Raw genomic sequence first — 13,145 nt, forward strand, 5'->3', positions numbered from 1 at the left:
ATTATGTAAAGTGTTCCGGAAGGCATATGCCCAGAGCTTTGCAAGGCACAGATGTGGTGCTTCAACCTGAGCCAGTAACTGCAGGGTATGTTGGGGTGCAACTCTTGCTATGTGCACAGCCATGCAAAGTCCCAAGGGAAATGCCCGAGTGTCTTTTGTGACATTCCAAGGAAAACTTTGCATGTGCTTCTTGATGCATGTGCACCGATCAAAATAGTTCTACTGGAAGAAGTTTCTCCCAAGAGTCAATCCAGCTCCAAAGAGAACATCTCTTCCCCAAAGTGGTTGCTCTTGATTGTACATTACAGCACAGAGGGGGAACCTGTCGCCCTCCAGTTATTGTTGTCTCTAGCATCCATCAGCTCTAGCCAGCATAACCAATAGTAAGGGATGAAGGGAGGTGTAATCCAGTAACATCTGGAGAGCACCGGGTTTCCTATCCCTGCATTATAGATTTCAGTCAGGCCAGAAAGCTGTGATGTAGCTATGGAGAAGGGCTGTAGCTCAGTGACAGAGCATCTCCTTTGCATGCAGAAGGTCCCAGGTTCAATCCCCATAATCTCCAGGGAGTGATGGGAGAGAGACTGCCTGCCTGAAACTCTGAGAGCCACTTCCAGTCAGGGTGGACAATACTGAACCAGATGAACCATGGCTCTGACTTGGTTAAAAGGCAACATCCTACGTTCCTATGTGCTATTATGGAACGTCTACAATGGCCCAAATAGGTCCATCCCAACAGGGTATTTCATGTTGAGTGAGTGTTCACTATCCACTCAGCAGCAAGTTGCTTGAAAAAGATGGAAACTTCCTCTGCACTGAGCTAGTGCTACAGCTCTTGCCTACACCTGCCTGTTACCCGCTATTGTATTTTGAAACACAGCAGCCAGAGAGTTAATTTTATCAAAAAGGTGTGTTACGAGTGCACCATGGAATGGTCAGCTTTGGGCTTCTGGAAGTACTACCCTTGTCAGCTGCCTTGCTGATTTCTATGGTCTGAGGTAGGCCTGCACACAAAATAGTCTGCCGGGTGCTTGACACAAATAAATTGTGGCCTGCCAGGTGATTGACAACTCACCTGCTGTGCAGTCTCAAGCAGGAAGCAAAAATAGGTTATTTTTTAACCAGGTCCTCGGAAGGTAGCTGTATGTGCCTGCTTGGTGAGCTGCTGTCAGCTTCATGGTCCCATGTTATGCAGACCTGATCCATAGGAAGGATGGCCTCTCTTCAGAACCAGTGCCCAGGCTAAATGGTTCATCATCTCTTTGTGTTCCCATTGGGTCACCTATGCCAGTGTGATAGTGGTACCAGTACAACAGGTGAAGAGTACTATTATTGGTTCTTTTCCCTTTGGAATTTCTCCCATAATTGACTTGGATTGCAAAGAGCTGAAAGTGCAGACAGTTTCTCTTGGGAAGCTTGGCTTTGGGTTTTTGTTCTTGTTTAATTTCCAAATGCACATGCAAAGACATCCACACAACACAACACTAGGTCACAACAGGCATCAAAATGTGAGGTCCCCACCCCACCGCAGCTCTCTTATGTGGAGGGCACTGATCAATGTGTGCTTACTTTAGATAAAAACTTTTAAAAGGTCACTCTGGGCCCAAAACCTAGTGCAAAGGTTTCCAATGGTGGGGAGCACTAAAGGTTACCCAGAGAGTGCACTTCACTGGAATTGTCTGTGTAACCTGCATTATCGTCAATCAGTGTGGCTTCCAAGAACTTCCCCCAAATGGGATTCTGCCATTATGGCAGGAATGGGGAAGCTGTGGTCCTTCAGATGTTGCTGGACTACAACTCCCATCAGCCCCAGCCAGCCTGGCTAATAGTCAGGGACGATGGCAATACAACCCCCAGTCTTGGTTACAGTGTGTGCTGTAATCCTGCAGCATCCACTTAAGCCCATGAGACGATTGTGTGTAACAGGATGCAAATGGCAGCTCTAGCGCACACCTTCATTGACCTCCAGCCAGAAACAACTGGATTGTGCGCTACAGATGTGAACCACAGTGGGGCAATAGGTCCTGAGCAGCTCTCCTATGGCTCCTAGATACAGCTGGACATTTTTTGGAGGGGAGAATTGCAGGACAGAGTTCACACAGTGCATGAACTGAAAAGTGTGTGTATACGTGGGGGGCTCAAATGAACTTCCAACCTCCAAGTTTAAAAAGGTCCTTGCTCCAGTGCTGGCAGAAAAGTCTCTCTGGCCAAAGACAGACATGTATAGAGCAGCGGGGCCAATCTGAAAGCCCTGTTACTGCATTCAGTCTGAACATACTAGTCCTTTCTGGGGTTGGGCTATGAGAAATAAAAAGGTTCTGGAAGTTTCAAGGAGAAGCCTGCTCTGCACAGCACTGATTGGCTGCCCTGCCCATATGATCTCACCAGGGACCACCCTTTGCACTCCCAGAATAGTTTTTGCAACTTTTCACACAAGCTGATGAAGGAAAGGATACATACATAATGCAGTAATTTTAAAAAAATAAGGTGGTGGTCAGATTCCTGGAAGCACTGGGAGAAGAGCAAAACTGATGGTTGAGCTGGCATTTGATTTGCTGAAATGCACACGTATCATTTCGGTTGCAAAGGCAGGCTCACCAGCCAGCCGAGGGAAACACACCATAAACTTTTTTTTATTACATAAGTCATCTCTGTCTCAAGCTCAGCTTAGAGTATATGTGTGACTTGTGAAGGCTCAACAAATAATATCCAGCATTCACAACAATCGAACAGATTTGTCCATTGAGACCAGTATCCTACATGTGAGCTACAGTGAACAATTATGGATTGAAACGCCCCTGCCCATTAGACACTTTAGGGCTGCAGTCCTATATACACTTACCTGGGAGTAAGGTCCATTGAACTCAATGGGTCTCACTTCCGAGTACACACACACAGGATTCACTGTAAGACAGGTGTGGGGAACCTTTGGCCTTCCATGCGTTATAGGACTCCAACTCCCATCAGCCCCAGCAAACATGGCTAATGACCAGGACGGTGGGAGTTGTAGTTCTGCAGCATCTGGAGGACCAAAGGTTCTCTACACCTGCTGTAAGAGGACTAGGGGTGCATTGGGCCTGAGGTAATGCCCCTACTCCACACACCTCATATAACAACCATTCATGATCCACACTATTTACAGGTGGAGAGGGTTGTGTGTGTGTGTGTACCATTCAGACATGCCCATCTCAGAAGAGGTAACTCAGACGGGAGAACCTTCCTTCTCTCTAAAAAAACCAACAACCCATCAAAATGTATTAAAACCAGGGCTGATACCTTGTATTCAAAGGAGCACCCCCCTTTTTTCAAACATATGCCTTTTACAGACGAGCATCTCACTTGCCACCCCATATATGATGCTCTTTTCACTTTCTTTTTTTGGAAACACTGATCTGCAGATTAGACTATATACACATAGTTGCCTTTAGGGGAGCACTGACATCGGCAACCAGTTTAGAAGAGAGAAGTCTCATTTTGTAAAGGGCATTTCTATACAAAAACAACTGCCTCCTGGCCTATTCCAAGTATTTGCTTTGCCCTGCCACATCACAGCTCATCAGAAACAAAAGGGTTTCACCTCCACATAATGGTTTTGTGCAGTGTAATGGATCATTATAATCGCAGGTCTGGGTTATAGCATGATCCAATTTGATGTTGTGCTTGTGGCAAAAGGATCCAGATTGCTTGCTGTGCTGGTGATAAGAAGAAGCTGCTATGAAGTCTACTGTGCTGCTTTGGCCAGTGAAACCGTACTGTAGGGACCATATTCTGTGAAATCTTCAGCCTTTGACATGTGAAGGATGCATTCAGTAGAACAAACCATCCTTCCATCTAGAGCAAAGTTGGAGAGCCTGTAGCCCTCCAGATATCCCTGGTAATCCCTGACCATTAGCCATGCTACTGAGGGCTGATGGAAGCTGCAGTCCAACAACACCTAAAGGGCCACTGAACTCCATCTCAGCTTGAGACCATCTCTCAAAGATCCTTGGAACTCCTTGACTCTTACATGTTCACTACAATCATAAACTGGTTTAACAATCATTCCCTCTCTGCAATGAATCCTGAGAACTGTAACTCTGGAAGGAGGAAGTACCTCTAGCTGAAAATTCTCAGCACCTTCACCAACTCTACAATTCCCAGAATTCTTTGGGAGTGGCATAACAGTTAAAGTAGTATGAAACAAACCCAGGTTTCTAGTATAGGAGTGCTGTACCAACCCACACACCCTCTTTTTGGAGGGCTTACTTTCCTGATGACTGATTTTTCCTCTCCTATGTGTTGGCATGTTCCTGAAAAGTGAGCTCTTAGTTTTGCCAAGGCTGAAGCAAATGAACAAGGAATGACAAGCTGCGCAAATCTTGTGAAAAGCAGTACAACAGCACCACAAACCATGTCCTCACCAAGAGCTAGCTAGACCTCCTGTCCGCGCTGCTGATGCATAACTTAGCCATAATGCCCTACACAAACACAAAAACATACTCCTAGAAGTACAAGCTACACAATGTGAAATTGTCCATCTATAGGATGCTGGGGGAAGGGAGAGGCAGTGTAACCAAGTCCTCCAAGACTCAATGGCCAGCACCCAGGAACTGGCCCTCAAATGCCCAACGGCCTTGCATGCTTTCTTTGCTTTTCAGGGTCCAAAGAGTTCTTCCAAATAGATCAATCTTGCTCCTCCGTGCCATTTTCCCCCTTCTAAACCCAGAGTGGTGTATATCCAGTGGAAGAGCCAGGAACGCCCCCATGGTCAGGAGGTGAAATAGGAGCTTTGCATGGAGTAGAGCCGGTCAATCGGGTTGCCCACTCGGGTTTGCAGGAGGTTGGCTTCAGCTGCTGACAGCAGGCAGTCACCCAAATGGCCAATGGTGTCACTGTCCATGTCATGGAAGACGCCTTCTGAATCTAAGGTGGGGTTAAGAGAAATAAAGTTGTTTAGGAGCATTGCATGGGCAAGGGCTTCATGCTGAAGGTGGCCAGTCTTCCCTCCCTCTGGGGAGAGAAAGATGCAACAAAATCAGGAAGTGTGGTGTAGTGGTTAAGGTGCTGGACTACGACCTGGGAGACCAGAGTTCGAATCTTCACACAGCCATGAAGCTCGCTGGGTGACCTGGGGCCAGTCACTGCCTCTCAGCCTCAGAGGAAGGCAATGGTAAACCCCCTCTGAATACTGCTTACCATGAAAACCCTATTCATAGGGTCGCCATAAGTCGGGATCGACTTGAAGGCAGTCCATTTCCATTTTGTGGTCACCTCAGTGGGCCTGCGGATCAGAAAGTCCTTGAGCCAACCTTTCGTAGGCACAGAATGAGAAAGGGAAGCAGTTTCCTCTACCAGCAGTGACAACGGTGGTGGCTTCTACTGTCTCTTTGGCAGCAAGGAGGATAAGGAGCAACAACAGCCACAGCCAGAGCTCTCCCCCGCTTGGTCCTTCCTCCTGTTTACAGGGGCCACTCTAAAAACAGCTAAGTTTCACATGTCGAACACCCCTGCATTATGAACACCCCTTGGGAAGCCATCACCACTGCTACGCACCCACTGGCAGCAAAATCTGTGGGGGTGCAAGATGTCTCTGTAGGCAGAGCATTACAGAGACTTTTGCAGAGGCCACATGCACAAGGGAGAATGTTTGTGGAGGTCCAAGGCAGAGTGTTTGTGCACATACGCATACTATCCGTCACAATAATGGGAATGTTGATGATGATATTGATAATAATGATGACGACAGAGATGATGGATGATGGTGGCAGAAGCCTAACATAAAGAGAGTCCTGCAGATACGAGAGCGCTTGGGATTGTCGGCTGGGTTGGGTAAGGCAAACTGGGCGTGAAACCAGGAATGAAGGAGAAGCAGCAGGATGTTTTTGTGCACTGGGAACATTCAAACATAGCATACCCCACCTGCCAGTAGTATAGTCCGTGTTATCACTTCAAGACTCCACCATCCCATATGTAGACCAGACCTTATGGGGGGGGGAGGAAGCAGGCCAATAATGTTATATCTGTTCTTTACCCCTTCCCGCCTCCCCGTGATGATTTATCGCCTTCAAACTACCAGCGCAATCGCAATGCTGTCTTTTCAGATGTAAATTTGACAACAGCACTGTTGTCTCACCTGGGGCGGTGGAGCAGCCAGTGATTTTTAATCCCACCTCTCCAGCCATAGAGGCCTTTACCCCTGGTGGAACTGGCAAAACTGGTCCATTTCACCTGGCTTCTTCAGATTGTCTTAAAAGTGGTGATGGTGGTGGGTGACGCCTGATCAGTATGTAAGTTTGTTGTTTATGGTTTATAAGAAGTTATAAACCATTAAATAAAAACTATAAAACTGAAAGCGGTGGGAAAGGCCATGTGTGCACATTTATCCTGGAGTGTGCAGCAATGTTTAATTTTATGTTATGTTACGTTATGCTATTTTATTATAAATCCATGACAGATGCTATTGGAGGTCGCTGATTCATAGGGTCGCCATAAGTCGTAATCGACTTGAAGGCACATCACAACAACAAAATATTTACTGTTTTACTCCAAAGTATATGGCCTTTTTGAAGCCTTCTTGGGGCAGCTGCAGAAATGACCGGACCAGGAGATGGGGCAAGTGTTGCTGGGGCAGGAGAGGGTTGACTTCTACTTTGCAGGGGGACTAGTAGAGAATGGCTGTCACCACTGAACGAGGCTACTGCCAGCATAACATCACCCCAAAACAATGGCTTTTTGCCTCCCCATTGTGTCATCATCTGAAAGCACCCTATGATTACACCTAGAATAACATCAGCTGGGGTAAAATAGCAGATCGGTACCTGATAGGTGTGTGTGTGTTTGAGGAGGAATAGAAAGGAGTAGCTAAAGAGGGAAGTGAGTTTTGGAGGAGAATGGCTCACCATAGGGGTGAAGATGATCCCCTGGCAGCTGGGGTGGTGTGAGGCCTTGCCGGTACAAGTCTGTGCTGTAGCTGTTCTGATCCAGGGGAAGCAGCTGCTGCTGGGCAATCCTGGAGTAGGGTACCATGAGCCCATCGATTCCATGCACGCTGGCGCCATCTATTGAGCAATTGGTGAAGCAGAAGCGAAGAAGCAGGGGAACATATCAGCAAACACTGGGGATTTAGTAATAACACTTGTTTGTTTTTAAGTAACAACTGTATTACTAAAACTACCCTGTCCTTCCAAAATCTGTTTTGCTTGGCTCCCATATCCTTTCTAAAGCAGTTAGCAGTTAAACAGCCAAGTCTGGAGAAAAGATAAACATTGCTATGCTGACAATGGATCAATAATTGCTATTGAAGACACATCTTTGTTGTGAAAAGACAACAGGGAAGGTGGTGTATATCAATCTCCTGACAACCAGGATTTTATTTTGACGTATTTTAAAGCAAGTTTCTGTCCCTCATGGCTGCAGAGTGCAAGCAGAGACTGCTGATTGGTCAGAAGCCAAATGGGGCTTTTGAACGGGCTTCAGTTGCTCTGTGTGCCTGTCTGCACAAACTTTAACTGCTGTAATCATGGCTTCTCCTGGGAATAACAACATAAGAACAGCCCTGCTGGATTAGGCCACAGGCCCATCTAGTCCAGCACCTTGTTCTCACAATGGCCAACCAGATGCCCATTATGGGAAGCCCATAAGCAGAACCAAAGCTCAACAGCCATTCTCCCTCCTGTGGTTTCAATCAACTGGTATTCTGGGCCGTGGAGGCACAGCAAAGCTAACATGGATAGTAGCCATTGATAGCCTTGTTCTTCATTAATATGTCTAATCCTTTTTAAAGCCATCCAAGTTGGTGCCCATCACTGCCTGTCATGGGAGCAAATTCCATGATTAAACTATGCTCTGTGTGGAGAAAACAGACGTCCTTTTGTCTATTCTGAATCTTCAAACATTCACAGTCTTGGGGTTGGGTGAACCTGTGGCACTTCCAGATGCGGTGGGACTTGAACTCCTATTAGCCCCAGCTGACAGGGCTAATGGTCACAGATGATGGGAGTTGTGGTCTAGAACATCAGGAGGGCCACAGGTTATCCAGAAGCACCAGTACCATCACAATGCCACAAAACTCCAAGGGTTCCTTACAGCAAAGGAGGAAACGAATGAGTTAAATCAGTTTATATTTCTGGCACAAACTGTGTGCTTTCAGCTCTTCTGTCCAAATCTTTGGGGGAAAATATGCAGAGCTGCTAATTACAATACAAAAATCTGATTGCATAAACTAGGGCCTAAATGCAGACTACAGGTTATAAAAATTGTGTCAACCTTTTATTAGTCTGTACCCTTTGCTTTCCCCTTGAGTGTGTACCACAAGTTAGTTGTTCAGTTAAGAATGAGGACTATGAGTCAGTGTTATGCCCTGCCGGGTTTGCAGCCAGCTTTGCATCTGATGAACTAGGCTGTCCCCACAAATAGTGTTGTAGAGGACACAATTCTCTATTTGAAGGGCTGTCCGGTCCAAGTCCAGCTGAAAGATAAAGAGCCCTAAAGCAAGAGCCTTAAATTTCCCCATGAGCAGTTTGTATCTGGGCAGCAGAATGAGCAGGTGACCTGGTCACAATCTTCCCTACTGTAGTGAAATGTACTGTATTTTTATCTAAATTACAGTTCTTACTTCTAATTTTTGTGTGTGTATATCTATATCGACAGACAGAGTTCAAATCCATATCCTTTTACTTTCTTTATTGGTGATGTATTTGCTCCTTTTTGCTGATGACTAAGTGGCCACCTTAAGCACAAAAGGCAATTGTTGACTGAAAAGTAGTTCAACTGAAAGGGTACCTCTGGACTTTAAACAGTAGTTAAGAGAAGCTATTTCAAATTAAAGAAGTATTTCAAATGAAATAATTTGAAACTGATGCAGTTGAAGTAGCAGTCCTCTCCCTCTAACATGCTTGAAAATTGCAGCACCATTGAAGAGGTACTCCCATGATAATGTGCAACCTGCAGAATCACACTGAACAGGATTTAGTTGCAGTGCTGACCCAGCCAATAATGTATAACTTCATCCTCTGCTAGGGGGCATGCATTACGAATCATTCATAATTCTGTTATTCCCACCTGGCAACCTGTGATGACATCCTAGATCTGACAAGTTTAGCTCACCTATGTAGCAGAATGAGGTGCAGAATGAATTATATCATTTCAGACTGCACAAGAGTGGGTGTCAATTTTTTCAGTGTGATATGAAAACTTACAAGTAGAAAACTAACACTGCAGGGAGAGGCTGGGCAATAGAACCCTGCTCCCTGCTGTACTAATTTCCTTCTTGCATAAAGTTTTGGGAAAGCATTCAGAATGGCATCATCCATCTGCAATCTGAAGTGGTACACTCCACTCTACTACCTTATTCTGCTGGGTAAAATTATACTCCGGAATCTTAAATTCCACCTACTCTCCTAATTTAGCCATCAGATGCATCTGCTCCCCCTTCCCCCTACAGGGCTCCTGTGCATTTAACAGCTGCCTGACAGGAAGAAATTCAACAGGTGAAGATATATTCCATCACGCCCTGCAGGGGGAAAATCTAATTGCTGTTGCTGCCCATGTCTGGTAGGGATGGACGGATCTGTCAATTTCAGTTTCTCATTTTTCCAGTCTTAAATTCATTTCACCCCATTTCTTCATCCGTTTCTGAATTACTGTATTAAATAAAAATTCATAAGCATTGCTGTGTGCATTTCTCTATTTTTGTAAGCCATTTTGCCTAAAAGAGGCATTTTGCAAGCAATGTTCCATAATATTTATGTACATGATTTTCACAAATGTGGGCAGTTTGTGTGCATTTCCCCCCTAATATCAACATTTTTGTATGCATGTTTTGCTTAGAGAACTGCATCCCAAAATGCAGAGCAAGGCAGACTTTAAAGGGTAGCTGCATTGGTTTGGGAAGTGCAAATTAGGTAGGTTTGTGTTAAAACACAAACTGACCAAATTTCTTCCCCCATCCGTAATGTCAGGCAGCCATTCAAGACAGAGGAGCCCTACCAGGAGAGAGCACTAGGCAACCCCAGTATTCCAGATGCCCTTGGCACCAAGTAACTTGGATGCCCTTGAGTTGTCCCCAGCAGTTTTTACCTTCACTGTCCTCGTTGCTCTGCCTGCTGCTCCGGCCATTCCCCCTTCCTGTCCCCAGACGGGGGTTTCCCAGCTGTTCTTGCTCTTGCTGCTGCTGTTGCTGCTGCTGCTGCCTGCGGGCAATCTTCTTCATCTGCAAGGAGGAGTACGGATGCTCCTGGGCAGGGGTGCAACAAAAGGGGGAAGAGAGGACAGAATCCCCCTCCTAAATTGGGGTGAGGGGACTGTCCTCTTCCAAGGCGGGTGCCACACACCTGCCCCTGCCTTGTATATGATTCTCTCTCACTTGCTCCCCCTGCCACCCTGGCAAGGGTTGCCAACGGACCAGAAAAAAAAGACTAGCCTGGCCTGCTCTTACGCTTTAACAGTGGTTTAAGCAGAAGAAACCAGCAAGTATTTCATTTGTTTTGAAAACCTGCTCGGAAAGCTCTGGCTGGAGAGCGGCTCATGAACATCTTTTCACCACAGGGAGACAAACTTTATCCCCTGCCACTTCCTGGAGATCAGGAGGCCTGTCCAGAAAAACAAACAAACAAACAGTGGGATCCCTGCTCTGGAACTGGGGACAACTCAGCTGCAAGGGCAAAAAGCGTTGAAGGCATAGCTGCAGGGCACCTCTAGCACTGATTTATATTGCCCTCATTCAAGAACAGTTTTAAAATATCTGAGTCTGGGCAAGGTTTTTGCCACTTTCTTCCTTTTTGTTGGGTTTTTGTACAGTTCTTGTGGCTTTAATGGATTCACAACAGGCAGAAATTCAACACTAGCCCCCAATTTGAAGATGCAGGAGTGCTGAGAGGGAGGTTGGTCTTCACCTATGAATTTCTGCCTGGTACAGGAGGCCTGTCCAGAAAACAAACAAGCAAACAGTGGGAGCCCTGCTCTAGAACTGGGGAGAACTCAGCTGCCAGGGCAAAAAGTGAGCACACTTATATGAGTGATCACATTTTATTTAAGAATGTATGCCCCACCTTCTGAATGAATACTCAGTGTGGTAGTTACAGTCAAATGATCAAGTACCAATATATTGGAAGTTTTGGTCATTTTGGTCACAGCTTTGTTTTTTTAATGACAGGACAGTGTGAAAAATATGAATAAGACAAAATATTTTAATTCTGCATTATTTGAATGGTAGGCAGCTTTTTAACGATCTGGAATATTTTCAGTCCATAAGTGGCTAAATTATGTTGAATTCAGCTTGCACTCACCTCTGAGAAAGATTGGGATTATCTGCTCCTATTTATATATGAAATCATGCACTTTTAAAATTGTGTAATGTATTTTAATTATTGTTTTGAATACTTTGCATAGAAAGGCAGGATATAGATTGATAAAGAAACAAGAAAGAAACAGTTTGCTCAGAATGAGAACAGGAACCCCACATTAATTAGGGATGTTTTAAATAATTCGCTCTATATCCAGTGTTCAGAATGTTGGAATATATGTGGTTCAACTCCAACTTGTGGGTTGAGGCTGCATGGGGTTAAAAAGGGTAGCCAGAGAGGAGACCTCTTGGTTGCTAGGCTAATACCTGTCCTTTGATCTCCTGCTGTCTCTCCCTTCCTGCTAGACTGATATGCAAAGGATGTTGATCACAACTCCATCCCTCCTTCTTACTTCTTTCTCTTGAGAGGGGAGCAGACATATTCCTTTGTTTCTCCCTCTCCTCCAAAGCATGAGGGCAAGCCCTGGGCTCAGTGTTTGCAGCTCCAACTGAGCTAGTTAACTAGATATAGGACTCTTTCCTATCAAGTATGTACTTCCAGAATAAAGTAGTTATTTCTTATTTTAAAGCTTAAAGTCTCTGACTAATTTGCAGGGAAGGTATAATCTTTAGCAAGGATTCAAACACACACATAAGCTCGCTCAGTACTCTCCATTCCTGTCATGGCCCCATCAGAGGACTCATCAGACGAGGATGACTCAGGAGTAACAGCAGCAGACCCAGAAGGAGAAACGGAGGAAACTCCTGAGAACCCAGCTCCTTCTCCCCCTCAGCTGCAGAGCACCCCAGACACAGCTGAAGCCCTTCAGCCAGATGCAGCCAGTGAACAGGATACTCCTCCCTCACCTGCAGAATGTAGACAGCAGAAGGTCAGGCAGAAGAGGGGCAGGCCTGTCCACTTAAGGCCAAAACGCTGAGGGCTCACACCTGCTGACAAACCTGCTCCTTAGAAGTCAAACCTTGGGTTCAGCTTGTTGCTGACTACAACATCAGGTGTGACCACTGTGTGTTCCTATTCCCTGAACCTTGACTTGGACTGATCTCTCGGCAAACTAGACCAGGACCTTCACTGACGTCTCTTCTGGATTTCTGGCTTGGCACGTAAGCTTTGAACGGCCTCTGCCCTTATCTTGCTTCCTCCTTGCTAGCCTGGCAGATTTATAGCCAAGCTGCCGGCTGAGGACTTACGGCCTGGCAATTACCAAGGAATCTCCAGCCCTGCCTGCACCCCCACCGACACTGCTGTCTCAGTGAAGAGCTGACAATTCCCAGCATCGCGCCTCTCCGACACAGGACGAGAGTGCCAATGCTTATGTAGCAAAAGCAACAACACCCGTGCACAAGTGGGAGGTATCAGGAAGCTTGAGGGACACCTCAAAAGTCTTTAGGGAACCCCCCCTAAGGTGAAACCCCCTTCCCACAAAACAAACCCCCACAGTCTCATGAAGACAGCATACTCAATGGGCATGGAATGAGGACTGACTATTGGGGTAGGGGGAATGGAGACCTGGAAGGGAGCAGGAATGGAAGTCAGTGGCTGGAATCTTGGTTGCACTCCATTTTGTTGCAGGTTCCATTTGTAAGCAAAGTATATCCCAGCACATTGGGAGTCGCCTCTCTGTTCCTTGGAGAGCTCAGCTGCCCAATCCAACCCTGAAATACAGGACTAACATTAGTGGGCCAGAGTCTACGGAATGATGCAGACTGCTCAGTTCAGTCTGCAAGAAGAGATGGTATTCCAATGATTTATTGGAACAGAGAAGACTCCCTTAAAATGTTTGGTAAAATGGGTTTTGGGCCACATTCACACCATACATTTATTCCACTATCATTCCACTTTAAACAGTCACTATTTCCCCCAGAG

The 13,145-nt window shown here is 45.9% G+C and overlaps 1 protein-coding gene across 6 annotated transcripts in view; it reads right to left on the minus strand.

Annotated features, from left to right (window-relative positions):
• Positions 1-840: 840 nt before the first annotated feature.
• Positions 841-13,145, minus strand: part of LOC133379368 (LIM homeobox transcription factor 1-alpha-like) — a 132,911-nt gene continuing 120,606 nt past the window's right edge. For 5 of the 6 annotated variants that reach the window (XM_061614494.1, XM_061614492.1, XM_061614493.1 and 2 more), the window contains 3 exons: positions 10,057-10,213; positions 6,879-7,037; positions 841-4,902 (listed from right to left, as the gene is read on the minus strand). In XM_061614494.1, coding sequence (XP_061470478.1) covers positions 4,748-4,902; positions 6,879-7,037; positions 10,057-10,213 — 471 coding nt within the window. In that variant the 3' untranslated portion in view covers positions 841-4,747. The remainder of the gene's footprint in view (positions 4,903-6,878; positions 7,038-10,056; positions 10,214-13,145) is intronic. The other variant, XM_061614490.1, reaches the window with a different exon arrangement.

This window comes from Rhineura floridana, chromosome 3 (assembly GCF_030035675.1).
Source record: "Rhineura floridana isolate rRhiFlo1 chromosome 3, rRhiFlo1.hap2, whole genome shotgun sequence".
Classification (NCBI taxonomy): Eukaryota; Metazoa; Chordata; class Lepidosauria; order Squamata; family Rhineuridae; genus Rhineura; species Rhineura floridana.